The 22,306-nt window shown below is 39.0% G+C and overlaps 1 protein-coding gene across 9 annotated transcripts in view; it reads left to right on the top strand.

The window, feature by feature from the left end:
* mast3 (microtubule associated serine/threonine kinase 3) overlaps positions 1-22,306 on the top strand; it is a 101,812-nt gene that overhangs the window by 62,180 nt on the left and 17,326 nt on the right. For 5 of the 9 annotated variants that reach the window (XM_031905204.1, XM_031905199.1, XM_012954218.2 and 2 more), the window contains 18 exons: positions 1,850-1,938; positions 2,293-2,365; positions 3,320-3,340; positions 3,927-4,005; positions 4,651-4,808; positions 6,167-6,242; positions 6,487-6,696; positions 6,840-6,941; positions 8,122-8,254; positions 8,898-8,965; positions 9,898-9,983; positions 10,880-11,088; positions 11,368-11,506; positions 11,936-12,068; positions 13,242-13,407; positions 13,509-13,610; positions 17,494-17,616; positions 19,491-19,603. In XM_031905204.1, coding sequence (XP_031761064.1) covers positions 1,850-1,938; positions 2,293-2,365; positions 3,320-3,340; positions 3,927-4,005; positions 4,651-4,808; positions 6,167-6,242; positions 6,487-6,696; positions 6,840-6,941; positions 8,122-8,254; positions 8,898-8,965; positions 9,898-9,983; positions 10,880-11,088; positions 11,368-11,506; positions 11,936-12,068; positions 13,242-13,407; positions 13,509-13,610; positions 17,494-17,616; positions 19,491-19,603 — 2,080 coding nt within the window. The remainder of the gene's footprint in view (positions 1-1,849; positions 1,939-2,292; positions 2,366-3,319; positions 3,341-3,926; positions 4,006-4,650; positions 4,809-6,166; positions 6,243-6,486; positions 6,697-6,839; positions 6,942-8,121; positions 8,255-8,897; positions 8,966-9,897; positions 9,984-10,879; positions 11,089-11,367; positions 11,507-11,935; positions 12,069-13,241; positions 13,408-13,508; positions 13,611-17,493; positions 17,617-19,490; positions 19,604-22,306) is intronic. The other 4 variants (XM_031905219.1, XM_031905235.1, XM_031905206.1 and 1 more) reach the window with 3 other exon arrangements.

The raw sequence follows: 22,306 nt of genomic DNA, 5'->3' as shown, positions 1-22,306 counted from the left end.
AGGAAGTAATTATTCAGCTCCTAAAATGTATCCTACCATTTGTGCATATAATAGAGACTTTAGATTGTAAGCTCCACTGGGGCAGGGGCTGGTGTGAATAATGTATAATCCCTGTAAAGCACTGCGTAAATGTGTCAGTGCTATATAAATAGCAGATAGTAATACTACTAATATGCTGGGGGCGGTGGCTCTGGTAGGCAAGGAAGGGAGTTTTGACCATCCTGGCTATGCCTACTGTCAAAAGACCACATGACGTAGCCCTTCTGCACTCCTTTACATTCCAAGACATAATTACTAAAAAGAACATTCTTTTTCTGCACATTGTTTCTTTGAGTCATTTTTTACAGATGGGTTTACAGAAAATACATATGACATTGATATATGATATAAAGTGCTGTATCGTGACAGAATTGCAAGACCTTTTAAACAAATGGGCCTCATAAAAGAAAAATAATCAATATCTATTCCTGGAACTTTTTTTTTTTTTTTTCTTTTCTTGAGTAACAAAAGTTTTCTCCATTAAATAGATGTTTTTCATCACATTTGCCATGCAACATTTAAAAATGTTTTGTTTTGGTTTTGCTTGTTAGTGTCTTTTATTTGTCAGTATGTTTAATATTTATGAAGAGTTTGTCCCTGTCCCTCAATATGCGTTATTGTGTCTCTGACAGGCTATGTGTTCGTCTACTCAGTTTAGCTTTAGGCTTGGGAAAACGCATGATCCATGCAGCCATATACCTGTATATGTATTTGCTTTTCCAAATTGGATACTAAATTATGTATGTCTTTAAAATCTCAAAACTTTCCCTTCAGTTTCCCCCCTTTTATACCAGATGCTACTTAAATACCAGTTTGAAGTTACTGACTGGTTGAATTGCCCATTACATCACACATTTATTGAATATCTTTGTCAATGTGATGCCCTAGAGGTTGCCTTCTGGTAACTCCACTCCCATTTCAGCAGGCAAACATATGTTGTTGTTGTGCAAGTTAGGCAACACTGCCTGAAAAGTCAATACATTTTCCGGATGAACAAAAGGATTCATCAAATTACTTTTCATGAAGAGTGTTATACTGTATTAGCTTTGGATTAAAATAGAAAAAGATTACATTTTTGCTGAAACCTTCCCTGATTGAGATTTCTTTTTAACCTTTCGGGTCAGATTGGCCTTTCTCATTCATGTTACAAAATATAAGAGTTCATGTTTTAATATGCCTCAGGCATAAACTTCCTTCTTTTCTGTAGCAGTAGTACCTGTGAATAGATAGTAATATGTGTTGTTTGTTAACACTAAGGGGCTGATTTACTAACCCACGAATCCGACCCGAATTGGAAAAGTTCCGACTTGAAAACGAACATTTTGCGTCTTTTTCGTATGTTTTGCGATTTTTTCGGATTCTTTACGAATTTTTCGTTACCAATACGATTTTTGCGTAAAAACGCGAGTTTTTCGTATCCATTACGAAAGTTGTCAGATTTGTACTTAAAATGAATACTTGCTGAATAATGGTAATTGCTGCTGATCTATAGTTAGAAAAACATGACTAAAAATTAAGCAAGTTTATAAATTAGGGGAATAATATGATGACATACTACATTTAACTATAGACTACATATTATTGACTTCAGTTTTTTTGGTCACTGAGAGCTTAGAAAGATACCAATGGGTGTTGAAAATCTTAATTTATATATTCTTTCTCACACTTGAAATTCCTCTACCTTTCAGATGTGCTGGTATTGTTGGTTTTATTTAGTTTGTTTGCATTGCAGATTAGGGTCTGGGGAGCCCCCCTGTACATCATTTGCAGGATGCTTTCATTTCTGAAATATGTGTATTATCTTTCACAGTTGCCGGAGCAGCAACAGGAAGAGTCTGGTGGTGGGTTCCCCATCGCCTACACTGTCACGCCCTCTCTCTCCACTTTCTGTGCCTACAGGTAATGTACAGCAATAAGCAACTCTGTAAGCATTTTTCATGCTTTAATAACTGTAAGCATATTTTCTTAACATGATATAAAGAAAACGTGCTAGATTTTGTTGTTGTAGAACACAGATCACACTGAAAAAAATTACAGTTGCAATTCTACATTAATTCTGCAATCTCAACAATATGGTCTGTCAATATGGCTGACTCCATAAATAACTTTGATTCTGATTGTTGGGTGGCATGATCGAAATTTGCCAAACCTGATCTCAGTATATACATTATGGTCAGCTTTAGATTTTGTCTATTTTCAACGTACTAAAATTTAATGTAAGGATACTAATGTTTTTGCCTTGTCTTTCTGTAGCAGGAAGCAGTCCTTTGGATAGCCCAAGGAATTTTTCCACAAGTGCATCTGTTAACTTCCCATTTGCCCGCAGGTAATTTCACACTGTTTTAATCTATGTCAAATCACAGATATATTATTTTGGCTAGTTATGTGGGGGTTTTTTTCTACCTATCTTGTTGTCAGTTCATTCCCTTCTCTGTATTGTATTTCTTTCTCTTTTTATTCTAGCATTTATATTAATTTTATATTTAAAAAGCAGCTAAAAGTATAGCCTCCAGTGTTACAGAAGATTTTCAAATGGTGTGTTTTCTGTAAAGACAAATATGTGTTCTATAAATCTGGGGATACGTCATCAGCATCTTTGAAGTAGGGGAATTTACAGTGAGGCCACAGCTGCATTGTACTTTTTAGTACAGTACACCCCCCTCCTAGGACTATAGCACACGTAGCCCTTTAATGTGATATCTTGGCATGAAGTGTGGCAGACATTATTTCCTAAATGTTCTTCCTCTGGCAGATACAAAGGTTAAGAGAGGGGCTTAGTACACTGTAGCTGAAGCTGAGTATCATGAAATTCTAGGCAGGCAACCCTATCATTCGTGAAAGTATTGGTTATTAATACAAGTTTAAGGGAGGACAATGATTTAATTATGGGGATGGAAAGCATGGTTGAAGGTTGCAGCGGTTGCCACATCCTCCTTTAGTGTACGTCTCTACTGTTTGGTATTATTTAACAGTTTCCTCATTTACTATCGTGCATTAAATCTCCAACACCTTCCTGTGTCTTGCCGTGTTTTTAAATTTCATAAGAAGTGACATAAACAGGGGCATGAAAATATACAGCACAGCAAGTCTTTCTCTGTGCTTCACATTTGCAGCAGCAGCAATTCTCCTCCATGGCTCCAAGTGCAGTTCTTTGGCGAATTATTGGGGAATACTGTATAATTATATTTTTGTCTCTTCTGTCATACACTCTTTTCAATGTCTTATTCCATCTGACTTTCACCTTCTCATCCTTTTCTTCTGCTTCTGAAACTACCTGCAGTCATGGCCCTCGTGCAGACAGGTAAGCAGAGAGAAGAATGAAAGGAATTCTGGAACTCCTCTAGGATTTATGATCTACCACAATTAGCATCAAATGCCTTAGCAACTACATAGTAATGCTTAAATGTTGACATGCACCCTTTTGTTGAGCCATATAACTTAAACAGATTTAAATGTCCTTTAGATTGTAAACTCTTGCAAATAGTCCTAATCCTATTCTTACTTTGTAATCCTTTGTAATTACTTTGCCTTGAGAGGCAACTTCCGCGATTTCACTGAAATCGCGCCACCGCGTATGCCATCCCACCGGCAATTTACATTTTCACAGGTGGGATGGCATTTCGTGGAGATTAGTCGCCCGCGAACAGGGAGATTTGTCGCGGGTGACTAATCTCCCCGTGTGCCAGAGCCCTAAAAGGCTAATTTATTAGGGGAATGGTGCCAATACTTCAGGCCATGGGTACAGGGACCGTTGGCTCTGCTGCTCTCAGCCTGCGTTTTTTTTGCAGGCTAAGATCTTAGTTTGAATCCTCTGAACAGGATGTTAACAAATCTAGCAATGCTGTTTGAGCCAGTAGCATACATTTGTTTAACCTCTTTCTCTTTAGAGCTGATGGTCGCAGATGGTCTCTTGCATCTCTTCCATCTTCTGGATATGGCACGAACACTCCGAGCTCCACTCTTTCGGTAACTTGTTGCCCTGTCATCGATTATTTCATTTCAAAAGTTCTCTTTAGTATTCAGTATTTATTGGTCGAAGCCCACATGTGAAAATTGTGGACTGTCTTCTATTTGTATACTCCTTAATATATTGTAAAATATGAGCTATATTTTATTTCATGCACTAAATAGTTTCCCTGAAACAAATCCTATTTATCTCTGGTGAGTCGTTCTCAATAGTCTGCTACTGCATAGCAATTATTATTGGTCAGATAGTTTAAATGTATGTATGTTACTTCATATATGTTTTTGTTTACTTCTGAATTCAAATGTTCATGCTCTGATTGCAGTGTTATTGTAAAGGATGATTATACTCGCCACAAGAAAAGCGTAATAGTCTTGCACCCCAGAGTAAAATCCAATGTTCTTATGTGTGTGGAGAAGAATTACTTCACAAGACAAGTGATTTGTCAACTCCCACCACAATTAATGATAAATAGACCCTATTCCACTCTTAATATATGAATGTATTTGTTTTCATCTTTCTTTCATGGCAGTATGTTTATATATTTTATACAGAAAGCCAGGTCATGTCTGTGTCCCTTTACAAAATTTTTTTTCAAGAATCTCAGAACCTCTGATTAAATACAAAGATTTTTTGTGTCTTTGCAGTCTTCCTCTTCTTCCCAGGAAAGGCTGCACCAGCTTCCATTTCAGCCCACTGCAGATGAACTGCATTTCCTTTCCAAACATTTCCGAAGTACAGAGAGCATTACAGATGAGGATGGACGGCGTTCTCCTTGCATGCGCCCCCGCTCTCGTAGCCTCAGGTAAAACACTTATCTAACCAAATGTGCTTTGCAGATTGTTTCCCCTAATATGTTCTGATTTTTTCTTAAATTGTTAGAGACAGGGGTTAGTCAGAGGACCAGGTCTTTACTTAATGTGCTTCCATTGATCTGTTGAGTCAATGGAAATGTACTATTAGGCTCCATAGAAAGTTCATTTGATCATATTACTGAGGCTTATCCTTAAGCACAAAGGGCTTGCTACAAAATTGTGTGATTTTGTAAACATAGGCAAACTGAGATGGATTAGGCACATCTGTTCCAGAATTGGTTCTGATGGCCATAGAAAGTACCTTAAATGATACATTAAAGGAAAACTATACCCCCAGAATGAAAACTTAACCAACAGATCGTTTATATTATGTTAAGTGACCTATTAAGAGTCTCTCCAAACTGGAATATATATATTAGTTAATATTGCCCTTTTACATCCTTTCCCTTGATCGACCATTTAGTGATGGGCTGCGTGCTCCCTCAGAGATCACTTGACCAGAAATAATATAACTCTAAGCCTTTCATGTATGTGTGCCCTTGGCTTGTTCCTATCATCCCAGGAGGCGACCCTTAATTCTTAAAATGGCAATTATCTATCTATCTATTATATATATATACACTACTAAAAAAAAGTATATTTTTTTTGAAAATGGTTTATTTAGATGAAGCAGGGTTTTACATTTGAGCTTGTTTATGCAATATATTTTTATAGGGGTATAGTTTTTCTTTAAATATTTGTGGGAGGACAGTACATGCATTTGATGACCCAACCCATCTGTCCAGTATAGCATCAGAAAAGTGCAACAAGCTGCTAGTGTTCCATAGGATTGTTGATTGGAATGTCAAGTCACAGGTTCATTAGCTATAGTGATGCGGACCCTGGGCCTGGTACTATTTTAAGTTGGTTTCTGCAAGTTGCCAGAAAAAGTACATTTTGGATATTAATTCAATTGGTTCTGACTGTGGGTCATGGCAAACAAAAGCTAGTGCCTACAGATGTGTGGAAATTTTACATCCATTGCAAATAGTTTTTTTTCATACATCTGCTAGCAAAGGGTAAGTGCAAAAAAATGCCTTTCTTTATAAATTGGTAGCTAAATATAGCTTAAGCAGATGCAGCTGTTCTGAAGACCTGATGCAGTTGCAAATATGTATATGAACCATGACCAGATGGCAGAAATGGGAAGTATAAGTCAGTAACTTTCCTAGTTTGGTTTTGGAAGGATAAAGGCTATAGCCACATGTGAAACAAAAGTCAAAGGGTTCCAAAAGAAGTGTCTCGGTTTATTCTGCTTTACTTTATTCCATCATTTTATTAACAGTAGTGCTTATGTTTTATCTTTCAGCCCAGGTCGTGCATCATCAAACTTTGACAATGAAATAATTATGATGAACCATGTTTACAAAGAGAGATTCCCAAAGGTAAGCTCAAATTTACCTATAATGCTTTTGACAAAGGGGGCATATTCTCCACCTGCTTTTTTTTTTTTTTTTTAAGCCAGCAGACAAGCTGGTCACAAGTAAACGATTGGATGAACAGAAGCTTCTCCACCTGCAGAGAACACACCCATGTGCCATAGGCCTTAAATCCAAATTTTTATCTTGGTAAATAGCATATTGGGTAAAATGACATCTGGACTTATGCTTTCTGCTTTAACCATTATAGGCTACAGCGCAGATGGAAGAACGGTTGCAGGACATCATCACTCATTTCTGCCCCAGCCAAACACTTCCGCTGGCCGATGGTGTTTTGGGCTTCATTCACCATCAGATTATCGAGCTGGCTCGGGATTGCCTGGACAAATCTAAGGGGGCACTGATAACCTCCCGTTACTTTCTGGAGCTGCAAGAAAAGCTAGAGAAAATGCTGCAAGATGTAAGATATTATACAAGCATTTATGTGCATAAGTTAGAATCATATATTTCTGCTAGTGTTAGCATCACTTTAAACAGTGTATAATAATAATAATAATAATGCATCATTACTGAACATCTTTACTCTTTCTTTTTGTATTATAGGCACACAATCGTTCAGAGAGTGAGGAAGTTATGTTCACAAACCATTTGGCAAGGAAACTGCTGATGGTCATTGCCCGCCCAGCAAGACTACTGGAATGTTTGGTAAGGGCACAAGTCTGTGTACATTAATCGAGCAGTTAATGTCCTATACTGTTGATGGGTTAAAAGAACGATTGTTGGTTAAGAGAGAAAAATGTTGCCAAAACCACTGAAAAGTGTATTTAAAACTCACTCTATTGTTACAGCTCTGTATTTTCCTAGATTCTTATGTGACTATTTGCATTTTCAATAAATCAATTAATTCACAGGAGTTTATGTACTGTATACTCCAGGTATCAATTCAGTATCTGCAGTTATGGATTCCCCCCCCCCCCCCCATGAACTGCTCATCGGTTAAATTCTATGGTCCGGGTACTACTTGTCCTGGACCCTGCATCTGAGTTTTTGATCCCTCACTGGTTCGGATCTCACATAGAACAACTAGTCTGCTTACTAAACAGTCCTGTTTACCCCGGTGCTCCTGCCCCAAGTCAGTAGTCAGGGGAAGACACAATCAGATATCCACAATTTGGCAGCGTACTCCAGGTAGTATAAACGCCTCAACAAAGCTTAAAAATGTTCAGTCTTTATTAGCACATCTATTGTATATAGTACAGCTTGAGGTCTAATGCGTTTTGTGTCAGCACACTTCCTCAGAGACCTCCTTCTCTTAATCAGCAATGGAAATATATACCTATAAACTCTCCCATAAAATTGGTTTCAATGAATACAACCATTAATAAATTGATTAATCAATTAATTAACATATTTTCCAGAAGGCTTGTGGAAGATATGAAAGGCTGGAAGTTTTTTTATGGGACGGCTTATGGGTATATATTTCCTTTACTGACTAAGGGAAGGAGGTCTCTGAGGAAGTGCGCTGACGAAATGTGTTAGACCTCAATGTACTATATAGATGTGCTAATAAAGACTGAATGTTTTTTAACTTTAACTGTTGCAGCTTTTATACTACCTGGAGTGCGCTGTCGAATTGCGGATTTCTGTACATTCTGAGACATGTTATATATATTCTCATTTTTACACTTTATCTTCTGCAAATTAACCCTCTGATTTATCAAAAAATATTATAAATGCCATAATTTGCTGTGTCAATATCAAGTTAAAAATACTTACATCAGGAAGTTAATTTCTTTTCACTAATGATTCGTCATGAATTATTGCTATTGTTTTGCTCTCTGTCCTGCTATAAGCACTAATTCACATGTAATCTCTCTGTGGTTAGGAGTTTGATCCAGAGCAGTTTTATCATCTGCTGGAAGCTGCAGAAGGTCAGGCCAAGGTTGGCCAGGGGATAAAGACGGACATCCCTCGTTATATAATCAACCAACTAGGTCTCACAAAGGACCCACTAGAAGGTAAGGCATAGACAGGCCTAAATCAAACTTAAATGCAGAAGGGCATTAGTTAATTACCCTGTTAGACAGTCAGATAGATGCAGAAATACACTTTGGAAATAAAACAGATGAAGTGTTTGGGTTTTATACAGACAGGGCCATATTTATGTATAGGCACCTGAGGACCAGTTTCTAGGGCAGCAGCTTTTGGGGGGTGACCTTATATATATTTAAAAAAAAATTGGTTGCTAAAATAAACTACTATCTGCCACTGAGATTGTGGTCCAATCTGGCAGTGAAGCCAGGGTACCTTGCTTTAAGGCAATCGGCAGTACTGAAGCTTTACTGTACATGCTGTGATTGTGGGGGGCCTTCTGGGTCCGGTGCCTAGGGGGGAACAGACCAAAGATACAGCCCTGTATATGGACAGCCTTGGGGGCATATTAATGAAAAATAGCACCATCATGCCAAAAAATAATCTCAATCACAATTTTTCCAGCACATATTTATGACAAATTACAAATGGTTTCACATCCCCTGTGCAGAAAGTCAAAAAAAAATGAGGGGAAAAATAATTTTCCAGGTTTGCGAATGAGGACTTCCATGGCCATTATTTTTCAAGCGATGCATGTCACAACCGTTTTCCTTCATATTTATTCCACAGAGATTGTTCAACTGGATCACTATGATACAGAATCCTCCCTGCTATTAGACCAAGAAGATTATCAAGATGTGAGTAACCCTGTTCTTTCCCTGTAGATATTTGGAGCCAAGACACACATTGTGTTTTGACTGCTGGTGCACATTTCCAGTCAGTGACGTGACTACACTATACTTAGCCCTCAAATGAATTATTTTTGTGCCCTGCTCCTTCACCCTATTTTTTGGATGACCTGTTTGAAAAAACATATTTAAATTATACATTGGTCAATATGAGCATTTATTAGGTTGAAATTAAGAGGCAGAAATTGACACAGGCAATCGCAATGGGGAGATCATAACTGATAACACCATCACAAGAAAAGTAATTGGTTGCTCACTGAATAATATATTGTTCTTTAAGTTTCCAGTGCATGCTGCTAGCCAGTTTGTCTTACTGTGACATTAAGGTTGAGGAATAATTTGGGGCAAATTCAAGTTCTGCTGAGAATATTAATCCAGTGGCTTGCACAAGCCTGGAATTTTCTTTATGTACCTTACTTTATATTGGGGACATTCTTATATTTAGGGGATAGGCGTTGTGGTAAATTGATGTTGCATGGTAAACCAAGTATAGATAAATGTATTTTGTATGTGAGAAAACTAGAGCATTTGAATACCATAATAAACACACAACCCACCAATCAAGCACAAAAGCCAGGTACATAATAAGGCTACTATACAGCCACGGTGACTGATGGGGCAAATGTGTTGCTATTCTTACTGCCTCATTAGGGCAGATTAAAAGGACTGCTTTTTTTTTGTGATCACCACTATTTTTGAAAAGAAACTAAACTGCACAGGGACACTGGCAAGGGCATACACTGTTCAGCCCCATTCTCTTTTAAATACTGTTGGAAAGGCAACAGAGGAATTATATTTTACTAACTAAGAAAGAACAATAATAGCGGATGTTAACAAGGAAATGAATGTAATTGTTATTACAATTTTTTTTAAAATTTCAGCCATGTATTTCAAGTACTCCGTCACGAAAAAAACCTTGCGAGAGTGACTTTGAAACCATCAAATTGATTAGCAATGGAGCTTATGGGTAAGTTGGATTAGAGTACATGTTCATTTTAAATGTTTTCATCATTCTCTTATGGCTTCATTATGTTTATTACTTAGAATACAGGTATAGGACCCGTAATCCAGAATGCTCTGGACCAAGGATATTCCGGATAAGGAGTCTTTCCGCAGTTTGGATCTCCATATTTTAAGTCTACTAAAAAAAATCCATAAAACATTCATTAAACCCAATAGGATTTTTTTGCATCCAATAAGGATTAATTATATCATTATATCTTAGTTGGGATCAATGTTTTATTACTACAGAGAAAAAGTAAATCAATTTTAAAAATTGTAATTATTTGATAAAAATGAGTCTATGGGAGACAGGATTTCCGTAATTCGGAACTTTCTGGATAACGGGTTTCTGGATAACGGATCCCATACCTGTACTAGTTTTAGTGTTTAGTATACAGTAGAACCCCTATTTTACATCTTTTAGGGGACCATGGAAAATTTTAAATCAAGGAAATACATTATATTTTGGTACAACCACAAAAAACAGTGCAAAATGCAGGAAAACTTAAAATCGGGGTATGTAAAGTTGCGGTTTCACTTGGTTAATAAACACAGAGTGATATTACTAGGCTGGTTACCCTTTTATATATTGGAATGTATTATAACAAGTTTTGTAACTTTTTTTTTTTAACTTTTCTCTGCATGTTTGATTAGAGGTTTTAGCACAGAATAGTCCATACAAGAAGCAGTTTTTCTCTAAATTTGCTTTTATCCATATAAAAGGGATCAGCCATGGCTTGTCTTTATGTTAGTAACTCCTATTATTATACCCTAAGCTGCAGTTCTATAATCATTTGGGTTGAAGTTACCATTCCCATAAAGTTTTGACTCAACACTGTACCCTTTAATTTTACCCTCTAGTGCTGTATATCTAGTCCGGCACAAGGAAATGCGACAGCGTTTTGCCATGAAGAAGATAAACAAGCAGAATCTGATACTGCGCAACCAAATTCAGCAAGTATTTGTGGAGAGAGACATCCTAACCTTTGCAGAGAATCCTTTTGTAGTCAGCATGTTCTGCTCGTTTGAGACACGTCGACATCTCTGTATGGTGATGGAGTATGTGGAAGGTAGGAAAATCTTCATTTTTCAGAATTGCATTTCTTTTTAGTTTTGTCACTCAGCACTATATAAGGTAGAGTTTTAGGTTTCCATGCTGTAAAGTGTAGTGCAGTATATCAGTTAGACAAGACAGAAAAACAGGCCAGACAGGAGTCCCATTAGCCATGTATGTGGTCCACAGGTAACTAGGTAGGCTCCCATGTAATCCAAAAGTACATGTTAGAGGTGATGACTTGGATAAACTAGCTGTGGCTCAGTACTTGTATTAACATGTTTCTATTCCTCAGGGGGAGACTGTGCTACGCTTCTAAAGAACATGGGACCGTTGCCAGTTGATATGAGCCGCATGTATTTTGCTGAAACTGTGCTAGCACTAGAATATCTGCACAACTATGGGATAGTTCACAGAGACCTTAAACCTGACAAGTATGTTTTCTCCTTCAAACCTCACTCTAGAGACCCACATGGTGGATATGTTTGTGTATTAGATACGGTTTATGATTACATGTGCTGTTAGTGTGCAGGCCAGGGGAGTTAAGTTTTCTTGTAACCCAAACCTCCTGGTCAGGTGTTTTAATCTGCCGTAGCAAGCTACAGCAGTAACTGACATACCCCCACTGCTGATGAGTAATCCACAAAAAATAATTTATTGTTATTCAACTAAATTATCTCCCATATTAAGGTTTGTTAAATTGTAACTCTCGCGACAAATTATTATTACTTTCTTTCAAATGGTTCCTAAAGTTCGCACATCTTTATTAATACGAGACTGAATGAGGATGAGATTGTAACTTGGTGCTATGTTAAATCATTAACATATCACTGTATTTATTATTGTGATTGGTTTTAACATAGTTTGCTGATTACATCACTGGGACACATCAAGCTGACAGATTTTGGACTTTCCAAAATTGGCCTTATGAACATGACTACAAACTTGTATGAAGGGCATATCGAGAAGGACACAAGGGAGTTTCTGGACAAACAAGTGAGCACATCTCTGTCAATTATTTTTTTCAAGACCACCCAGTTGGATACTAGAAAAAATCTTTTGATTAAATAGCTTAACTACATTGTTCTATAATTTGCATTAGTAGCCCTGTCCTTAAGGGCTCTGGCACACGGGGGAGATTAGTCGCCCGCGATTAACTCCCTGTTCGCGGGCGACTAATCTCCCCGAGTTGCCTACCCCTGCCATCCCACCGGCGAACATGTAAGTCGCCGGCGGGATGGCAGACGCGGCGGCGCGATTTCGCGCAAATCGCCGAAAAAGACTCGCGAGTCTTTTTCGGCGATTCCCTGAAATTGCCCCGCCGCGTCTGCCATCCCGCCGGCGACTTACATGTTCGCCGGTGGGATGGCAGGGGTAGTCAACTCGGGGAGATTAGTCGCCCGCGAACAGGGAGTTAATCGCGGGCGACAAATCTCCCCCGTGTGCCAGAGCCCTAACAAGATCCAAATAAATATGTAGTTTTTAGTCACTTATGTCAAATCCATTTACATATAGATTCAGAAATAGCATCAAGGGGTCTGGGGTCTTACCATCATTTAGATCAGCGTACCTTAAGTTTGCTAAAAATAATTTAGACATTAATTGAAAAACAGTAGGTTTGTTTTGGCACCAATGTGAATTGATGCAGCTTAGTTATTAAGTACAAGGTAATGATTTATTATTACAGAAAAAAAGAAATTACTTCTAAAAATTAGAAATATTTGCTTAAAATAGACTCTCTGGGAGAGTGCTTTCTGATTAATGGATTTCTAGATAAGTGGTCCCATACCCTTATAACAGAATAATTACAGAGATTATTGTAAATTGAGTCTGTTAAAAAAAAGTGGACAATATGGCATTTACATCATTTATAATTAATGGAAACAAACAACACTACAGGTTAAAAATGCTGCTTTTTTACTTAAAAAAATGTAGTGTTACTTTTTATTTATCATTACTTAAAGTAAATCTGGTCCATGCTTTTCAAATGGTGTCAAGATTTACAATTGTATCCTTAACACATGCGGAATAATTTTACAGCACCCATCAATATTATTACCCACTGAAGGGGTCATTAGTGGGCTTAAATATGTTCCCATCACTGCAGTTTTTTTTTCTTTGTGGCAATAAACCTGGCTTCAAAAATAACAAACATATGTATTCTTTCAGGTGTGTGGGACCCCTGAATACATTGCACCTGAGGTGATCCTACGGCAGGGATATGGGAAGCCTGTGGACTGGTGGGCGATGGGCATTATTCTTTATGAGTTTCTTGTTGGCTGTGTACCATTCTTTGGAGACACACCAGAAGAACTATTTGGACAAGTGATCAGTGGTATGTGTACAGCCCAGGCAAAATTTTCACATCACTAGGCATTTATCTATTATATGCATTAAAGAAGATATAATTGTGGGTTTTGCACTGTTTTTTTTTAGATGAAATTATATGGCCAGGAGGAGAGGAAGCACTTCCTACTGATGCTCAGGATCTAATTACCCGGCTGCTGCGCCAAAACCCCCTGGAACGTTTAGGGACAGGTAATTGCCCTGCTTTATTATTAATATTAACATTTATTTAAAAAACGCAAACATATTCCATAGCGTTGTACAGTTAGTGAGTTTCATACAATGGACATACAGATAGACATAACATATAGAGCAACTGATACAAGAGGTAAAGAGGACCCTGCCCAAAAGTTGTAGATTTTCCATGATCGCTTCCAGAGTTCATTGGTTGGGTAAAATAGATATTTTTGAAAGAAACTTTACCAGCGGGACACTAATGGGTCATTTATTCAATGGTTCAATTATTTATAAGGTTGCACTTTTTGCAGAATTAATGCAAACCTGCTCATTTCTTTGTAGAGGCGTAACCTGCAACCTAAATTAATACTATGCACTTTAAGTGCAGGAATCCTGCACTTAAAGGGATAAAGTCTCCAAAATAAAAAGTGGTCAAGATTAAAAAAAAAAAATTCAAAACAATTAAATGTATGAACAAATAATATCTCAGCACGTAAAGTGACTGAAAATATTACAGCTATGCCTACGGCACTCCATACATGTAGTTTTTATATTCTTCCTGTGTCTGGCCTCTTCTATTATTATGGTTTCCTCCTATAGTCCAGTAATATAAAGGCAAGTAATTTGGCTCCTCACCCTAGCGTGTATGTTCTAGTGGTAAGAACCTCATGGGTTTAACTATACAATGATATTGTTTGGAAAGCATAGGTTACTGTATGACCAGAAGCTGTCGTAATGTGCGATTCTGTAGATAGCTACAAAGCAGCACCATTCTCGTGAAGATATAAGTACAATTAAAGGTGATTGTAATAAAAGTTGTTAAAGGAAAAATAAAGTCAAAGTCACTTGGGGGTGCCAAAATGTTAGGCACCCCCAAGTGACTTTGACCGCCTACCTTTTACCCCGGGCTGGTGCCCCTGTGAGGAGAAAACAGCACCAGCCCGGGGCACCTGGAGCGCAGCGCTTCCGTCTTCCTCGCTTCCTTTTCCTGAGTGCCAGCGGTGGGCGCATGCGCAGTAGAGTGAAAAGCCGACTTTAACATTTAAAGTTCGGCTTTTCACTCTACTGCGCATGCGCGCGCAGCGAATCAGGAAAAGGAAGCGCCGGCAGCTACCCCGGGCTGGTGCTGTTCCTTCCTAACAGGGGCACCAGCCCGGGGTACGAGGTAAGCGGTTAAAGTCACTTGGGGGTGCCTAACATTTTGGCACCCCCAAGTGACTTTGACTTTCGTTTCCCTTTAATGGAAAACTATGTACATTGTGAAAAATTATTCCTCTTTGCAACCTGTTTTAATTTAAAGGACATGTTAACCCAAAACAATATTTTTTGCCTAATGTAAGAAAACATAATTCTATGCAACTTTCCACCTAAGGGGTACTCCACCCAAACACAATTTAAGCATTATCGTTATGCGAGCGAAATTTTCTAACCTGTCCAATGAACTATATAACTGATTGCCATGGTACGAAAATTATCGGGACAATAAATCAGGCCCCCATTAAGTTGACCACACATCGGTCGTGTAGCGAAAATTACGCAAATTGCGTAAAACATAAAAAAGTTACACCAGAATTTACGCAGTTTGTGTAACTTCCACTAAAACTGTCTAGAAAATAATCTAACTTGCCTAGAAAGTTAAGTAACTTTCGTATTAAGCAAAACACAATGCAGAGAAGCTTTGCAGGGACAAACTCCAGTGACCACCAATGAATTTACAACTTAGGATAAATTCCACTGCCCCCAATAAAGTGACTGACTTATTAGCACATTAATTATTCTTTTGATCTATTTATATGAACTGCTTATTAGTAGTAACGTCAGCTGTTTATATTGTTATCTATTTATTGAATTATATAATAGTCTTGTACATGAACTTTGCAGCAGGGGAATGACTAGTTATTTGACACCTATGCTTACGCAATTTACATAACTTTTGCAAAAACTTACGTTACTTTCAAAGAAACTTATGTATCTTACGTATAAACTCCACTGACCACCAATTAAAAAACTGACATATTAGCACATTAATTATTTTTACTGTTTTATGAACTACTACTGACTAATTATTGGATCCCACAGCAAGATCATTGGCCCCCCTAAACTAAAATAGTTTAAGTTGCTTATGCGAAAACTTGCATTACTTCCATATCAAGCAATGATAGTGCAGAGTGAGAAGTGGTTAAAATCTACTGACCCCCTATAAACTGAATGACTTATTAGCACATAAATCAATGGAACTCTTTATATGAACTGCTTATTATAGAGTAACATCAGCTGTATATTGCACACACAAGGGGCGTGACCAAAATTTTGGTACTGCGCACTTGTGTTCATGGGGGGCCCCCATATCAGTAACATGTGGGGGCAACAAAGTTTCTGATGGCAGCCAGGTCTGGCCCCCTGTTCTCCTGCTGATCTGGCTGACAGTAGTTGACTGTCCTCAGCCTGCTTTCAGCCTGCATCCTCCAGTTCCCACAATTCTCTGCACACATTATGTCAATAAGAAAAGTAACATCAGTGCAATGCATTTAGGTTATGTAGTTCCTGCACACTGTCTGTAAGCTGTGGAGAAGTTGTTACAGTTTGTTACTACAATGTTTTAGACCCTTCCAGGATTTCAAATGATGCAAAAAGAGAAGAACAGTTTTGCAGCTGGATTTCATTTCAGCATATAAAAATGGTATTTATTCATAGTTTTTGAAGGAACAGATTAGAGTGATTGGTGTTTTAGGGTTTTCTGTGTTGGGTTCTTTAACAATTTTGGTTTGAAAGTTGGAGGTCCCCTTTAAAAAATTTGAGTGCTTTAAAAGTTATTAAATGTAATTGCTACTGGAAAGCAGCATTTTCTGAACTCCTGGTTTTGACTTTTTAAACAATGTTTCAAATGTCAGTCTCCTCCAGCAAAACAAACTTTTCTGCCAGAGCCACCAAAACAGAGAATAGTAAATGACAAACACTGCTTTTAAAGCGGACCTGTCACCCTAAGAAATAAGTCCAAATTATTTTCTATATTGTTAGTTGAGCAAAATAAACTTTACTTACTCTATATAAATAATATAAATCTTGTTTCCTTCCGTCTTGGAATTACTCAATCAAAGCAAGCAGGCAGGCACCATTTTGTGGACACTGTTATGAAGGCAAGCTTTGTATCATGCCAAAATCTTGTTTATGTGCCAGATGCCCAGGCCCATGCACTGGCTACACAGTTAGATAAGGAGGAGGGAGGGGGAAAGTGAGATGTACAGTGACATCTAGGTAGTGCTGAATGGAAAGCTAAAGTTACTGGCAAGCAATATATGATTGACAGCTGTGATTTTTAAATGCCTTTATAATGGGTTTGGATATGTTAATATAAAAATGAATTTGGGTTTCATGTTTAATTTGAACAGGACTTTTATTATACAGATTTTCATGTCTGGGTGATAGGTCCACTTTAATAGCAGTTATATATACAAATTTCTTAAAAATTAAATAATATTTTGGGTTGACATGTCCTTTAACATTGATATTTCTAACTTTTTAAGTATTAAGCCACCCATCCGCTAGTAGGAGAGAGAGTTTAATAGACTGTACAAATGTACAGCATATTGAATCAAAACATTGTACTGAAGAATCATATATTTGTGTCAGAAAAATTCTCCGCCTTTGAGCAGACCTTAAAAATTAGATTTATGCAGTTAAAAATCAGTGTAAAACTGTATGATGAAGAATATTACTTTGTGAAATGCCAGTGATTTTCCCATTTACAACTTATATACGTTGCCCCCACAGTGACATTGATAGTCTATGATAAATTTTATGGTCTATGATTTACTGCTGATAAGCAATTAAATCTGTTCATAGTTGTGTAGTGATTAATTGCAGGCGTTTTAAGTCCTTCTTGTCTATATCTGTTTAGGTGGGGCCCAAGAAGTAAAGCAGCATACGTTCTTCCTTCCGTTGGACTGGAATGGGCTTCTAAGGCAGAAAGCAGAGTTTGTTCCCCAGTTGGAAGCAGAGGACGACACCAGTTATTTTGACAGTATGTGCCTATAAAGGTTCTTTTTATTGCTCGGTGCAATCTTTTATGTATTAATAGTAGGGAAATAAAAGAAGGTGTTCTAAGAACTAGGGTTTTAATGATTAACATTGGGCAGATCTGAACCTGGGCGGTACCCCCCTGGCAACCAGTCAAATTTTTCATTGTTCTATCTGCAGATGACACTGATGATAAATGTGTCTTGTGGCAATCATTTCCTGCTTCTCATGTGATTTTTATTGGAAAAAAACAGTAGCCCTGTCTTGCTTTTTACGGCAAGGATTCTTTTCTTTTCGATATAAACTAGCCCCCGTATGTAATATGCACTAAGTTTGCCCAGGTGCAGTAACACATAAAGCAACCTATAAGATGACTAGGAACCAGCTGGTGAATGGTAAATACTTTACAGTGCTCTGTGTGCCCATGGCCTTAAGATTCTGCATCTTTGTAGTAGTAATGATCAAGGCTTTCAAAATTGTTACAGGAGCTCATCATCTTGCATTTTGTTAGGCGTGTTAGTTACATGCACGTGCTCAGTCTGCTCTGAACAGCTGTTGGGAAGCTAAGCTTAGGGGGAGTTGAAAATTATCAAGCAGAAAATGAGACTTGTCTGTCATAGAAGCTGATTATTACATTTTGATGCAAATTGCACTGAGCTTTCATGTACTAATAAACTGTATTATTTACTAATTAGCCTTCTTTTGTAACATTTATATTCTATATATACAGTATATTGTGAGTTAGTCCCTAAGCTCAGTAACTGAAAGCAGCAGCCCCGGATTCATCGTTTTTACGCCCCCAGGCAACCTTTCGTTGTGCCCTGACCCCGTCCCCCGAACATTCACAGTAGCCTCCTCTCATTATCTCCTCCCCACCGCTGCCCCTCATTGCTCATGCCCCCTCTCTGGTCCCGGAGCACTGAGGAATTGACAAGTAGGAGACTTAAACAAATCTTCTGCTCGTTTACTTCCTCAGTGTTCTAGGAAAAAACGATTGCAGCTGGGCGGCATGCTGCCCTAAAATCTCGCTGCTCTAAAATCTCGCTGCCCTAGGCCCCGGCGTTTGTGGCATTCCCACAGATTTGGGCCTAAAAAGCAACACAGAGCATGTGCAGTGAATAAGCAAAAGAGATGGGTAGCTAATAGAGGCATACCTCTATTGAAAAACTTGGAAAAACTATGGAAAAACTTATTGACTCGAGTATAAGCCTAGAGTGGGAAATGCAGCAGCTACTGCTAAATTTCAATAATCAAAATAAATACCAATACAATTACATTAAATGAGGCATCAGTGGGGCATATGTTTCTAAATATTTTTTACAAAGAAAAACAGTAAACTAGCTCTGTAAGTGGAGAAGAAGGTCAACAAATCAATATGGTATCAACAATGATGCCTTAAGAGTACTACCCCCCTTAGCTCAATCAGCAACCAAGCTAAAACACAAAGAGTTAAAATCCTTCAAAACTATGGTTTATATAGAATATAAAGTGCAATGTATAGTGCAGAATGGGACAGGTGAGGATGGTAGATGAAGATGAATTTGGGAGCGGGCCAGGGCACTGGAGAGTCTGGTTGCGGTTGGCCTAATTTGCACGCAAATGACAGAAGGTGCTAGTCTGGAGAGACCCATGGCAACTGACTTGAATATAAGCCGAGTGTGACTTTTTCAGCACTTTTTTAGCTGAAAAATTAGGCTTATACTCGAGTATATACGTATGTATTGGCACAGATCTTACCTGCTAAAGTATGTTAACACTACCGCTATGTTAAATCTTAATTCATATTTCATTACAGCATTTGCTTATTATGTGAGAGTATCCCTTAACTGTGTAATTCATTGTCATGCAAACTTCATACTAAGACCCCATATTTTTCAGCTCGATCAGAACGGTATCATCATTTAGCTTCTGAGGAAGATGAGGAAACAAATGACGATGAGTCCTCGGTGGAAATCCGTCAGTTTTCTTCTTGCTCCCATCGTTTCAGCAAGGTGAGGAGTAAGCACTGCACTAATATAACAAATACTCTGTATTGATTTTTAAGATACTTCGTATGATGCAAAAATTGCAGTAGTAGTAAAAAAAAGTAATTGTTAACAAAACTTTGACATATATTGAAGAATATAAATTGGGCAATTTTTATTGCCTTTTTACTAATTTTGTATTAGGAGACCTGGGTAATGCAATAAGCATACGAGTCAGAGTTACTAGCCTAGGGTAGTAAGATATACTGTATATTTTATTGGGATTTATCTTTATGGAATCAATCCTCTGTATAAGGGTGAAGAGACACAGAGCTACTAAGTAGCAGCTACTTGTCACACACATAGTCAGTTATCCGTAAATGATCAGCATTGTCTATTTTTGTAGCCAAAACAAGTAGCTGCTACTAGTAGCTCTGCGTGTCTTCACCCTTAGGGCAGTGGCAGATGAGAGATTAGTTGCCCATAGATTGCCTGTAATAGCCCAGAACAGCACACAGTATATAAAAAACACTTCTTGGCTTTAAAGATTCCTTGGCTCATTACTATAAATCTTAGCTGGATTTGTTAAAATAAGGTAATGCTGGAAAATAAAGGGATACAATAGAACAAAATGGTTAATTGTGAGAAAACAAATGACATCTAAATCTTGTTACAGTATATAAATGTGTTTTTTGTGTTGCATATCAACCATTATTTCTCTCACGTCCAAGGGGGACACAGGAACGGTGGGGTAAAGGGCCCCTCCCACCAGGAGGCAGGACACAGTGGTGACGTAAGAATTGTAGCCACTCCTTCTCCCTTTATCCCCCCTTGCTCAGCGCACAGCCTTCAGTTTTTTCTGTGTCCTCGTCACAGGAGGTATGGACTGGCCCTACAGGGCCCTACTAAAGGACATCATCGGTCGGTGATTAGCACCGACACCCGGGGTGAGACCTGAGCCAGGCTTCGGCCTGTGCTCCAAGTGTCAGCCCCCTACGATGGATACCCTCCGATACCCTAGAGGTATATACACGGAGCAGAAAGTCTCCCGGTGGGGAGCATGCAAGACAAGTGCATCGCACTAGCTCTTACATTGGTAAGCTACCGAGGTACCCCCTCTGATAACCCCATACCTCAGCCTTGCTTCGTTAACCAGGGCGCGAGTGCGCGATGACGTCATCGGCGCGCGCCTGCGCGATGACGTCATCGACGCACGCTGGCGTGTCCACTTATCGATGACGCGGCTCGCAATACAAGCCCTATATCAGGCTGAACTGCGCGCCATCGCCATTCGCGCCCATTTGCCTTACACTGCACACGCAGCTTAATAGCTCTCTCCTTCTCCGCTCTATCCTTGCTCCAGCACGGTAAAAAAGTACATTACTTACTACATTATGGCTGAAGGTAGGGGGGATTTATTTATCAGGGGAGGTAGACAACTCCCTACGGTAGTTTCATATTTTGCCTGCACTAAGTGCCTTAACAAGTTTAAGGAGGCCCAGCCTAACCCCATTTGCTCATCTTGCAGCACTCGGGTTACATCTGCAGACCCCCCTGAATCTCAGTCAGCGTGTATTTCTGAACAATCTCAGACCGGCTCATTGCAGTCTACTGCATCAGCCCCACAGGCATCCTCTGATGCGCCAGCTTGGGCCATCTGCCTTTCTCAATCCCTACAAGCTATACCACAGCTTGCCTCCTCTATTGACAAAATGCTTGGCAAAATGGCGGAAGCCCCAGCTACCACAAATAAGCGCAAGCGTGATTTTGGTAGAAAAGAAGCCACTCTAAAACTTCTTTCTTCCAGCCCCTCTCCATCTGAGGGTGAGGCCAGTGAAGGAGAGGTTTTTTCCTCTGAACATTCAGATTCTGAAGAGGGTAGTACATCTACGGACTCTTCTTCTAATATAGACCATCTCATAAAAGCAGTTCTAGAGGTATTGCAGATTGAGGAACCGGATTCTGCCGCAGGGAAAGCAAAAGGCCTCTTTAAGAAACATAGCAAGGCCTCAGTGGCCTTCCCGGCCCATGAGCAACTTCAGGCAGTTATTCAGGACGAATGGCAGAATCCTGAGAAAAGATTTCAGGCAACTAAGCGTTTTACTAAGCAATATCCCTTTCCGAAGGAATTTGTTGACAAATGGAGCTCTCCTCCAATGGTAGATGCTCCTGTCTCTAGGTTATCAAAAGCCACAACCCTACCAGTACCAGACGCATCAGCCTTTAAAGACCCCACAGACAAAAAGCTGGAAGGGTTCCTTAAGGCTTCCTTTTCTGCTTCAGGGTCAGCATTACTCCCTATCCTGGCCTCTGCCTGGGTTAGCAGAGCCATTGAAGCCTGGGCCAACACCTTGCTTCAGTTATCACAAGAGGAAGGGTACCCAGCCCAAATTCCTCAACTGGTATCTTACATCATTGAAGCCAACTCCTTCATAGGCGAGGCTGTTCTAGATGCAGCAAAGTTAGTGGCTCGCTCCTCAGCTCTCTCTGTAGCCTCTCGTAGGTCTCTATGGCTCAAACTTTGGTCGGCTGACCTCAGTTCCAAAAAATCCCTTATTGCCATACCCTTCAAGGGATCTAGGCTTTTTGGGGAAGAGCTAGAAAAAATCATTTCTCAAGCAACGGGAGGGAAAAGCACACTTCTCCCACAAAACAAACCAAAACCTAGTTTTGGTGCTAGGAGAGGTGGTTCCTTTCGTAACCAAACCTTTCGCAACTTCAAGAGTAGCT

Source organism: Xenopus tropicalis, chromosome 1 (genome assembly GCF_000004195.4).
Source record: "Xenopus tropicalis strain Nigerian chromosome 1, UCB_Xtro_10.0, whole genome shotgun sequence".
Lineage (NCBI taxonomy): Eukaryota > Metazoa > Chordata > Amphibia > Anura > Pipidae > Xenopus > Xenopus tropicalis.
Note: the sequence above shows the minus strand (reverse complement) of the source record. Positions and strands in the feature narration are given on the sequence as shown.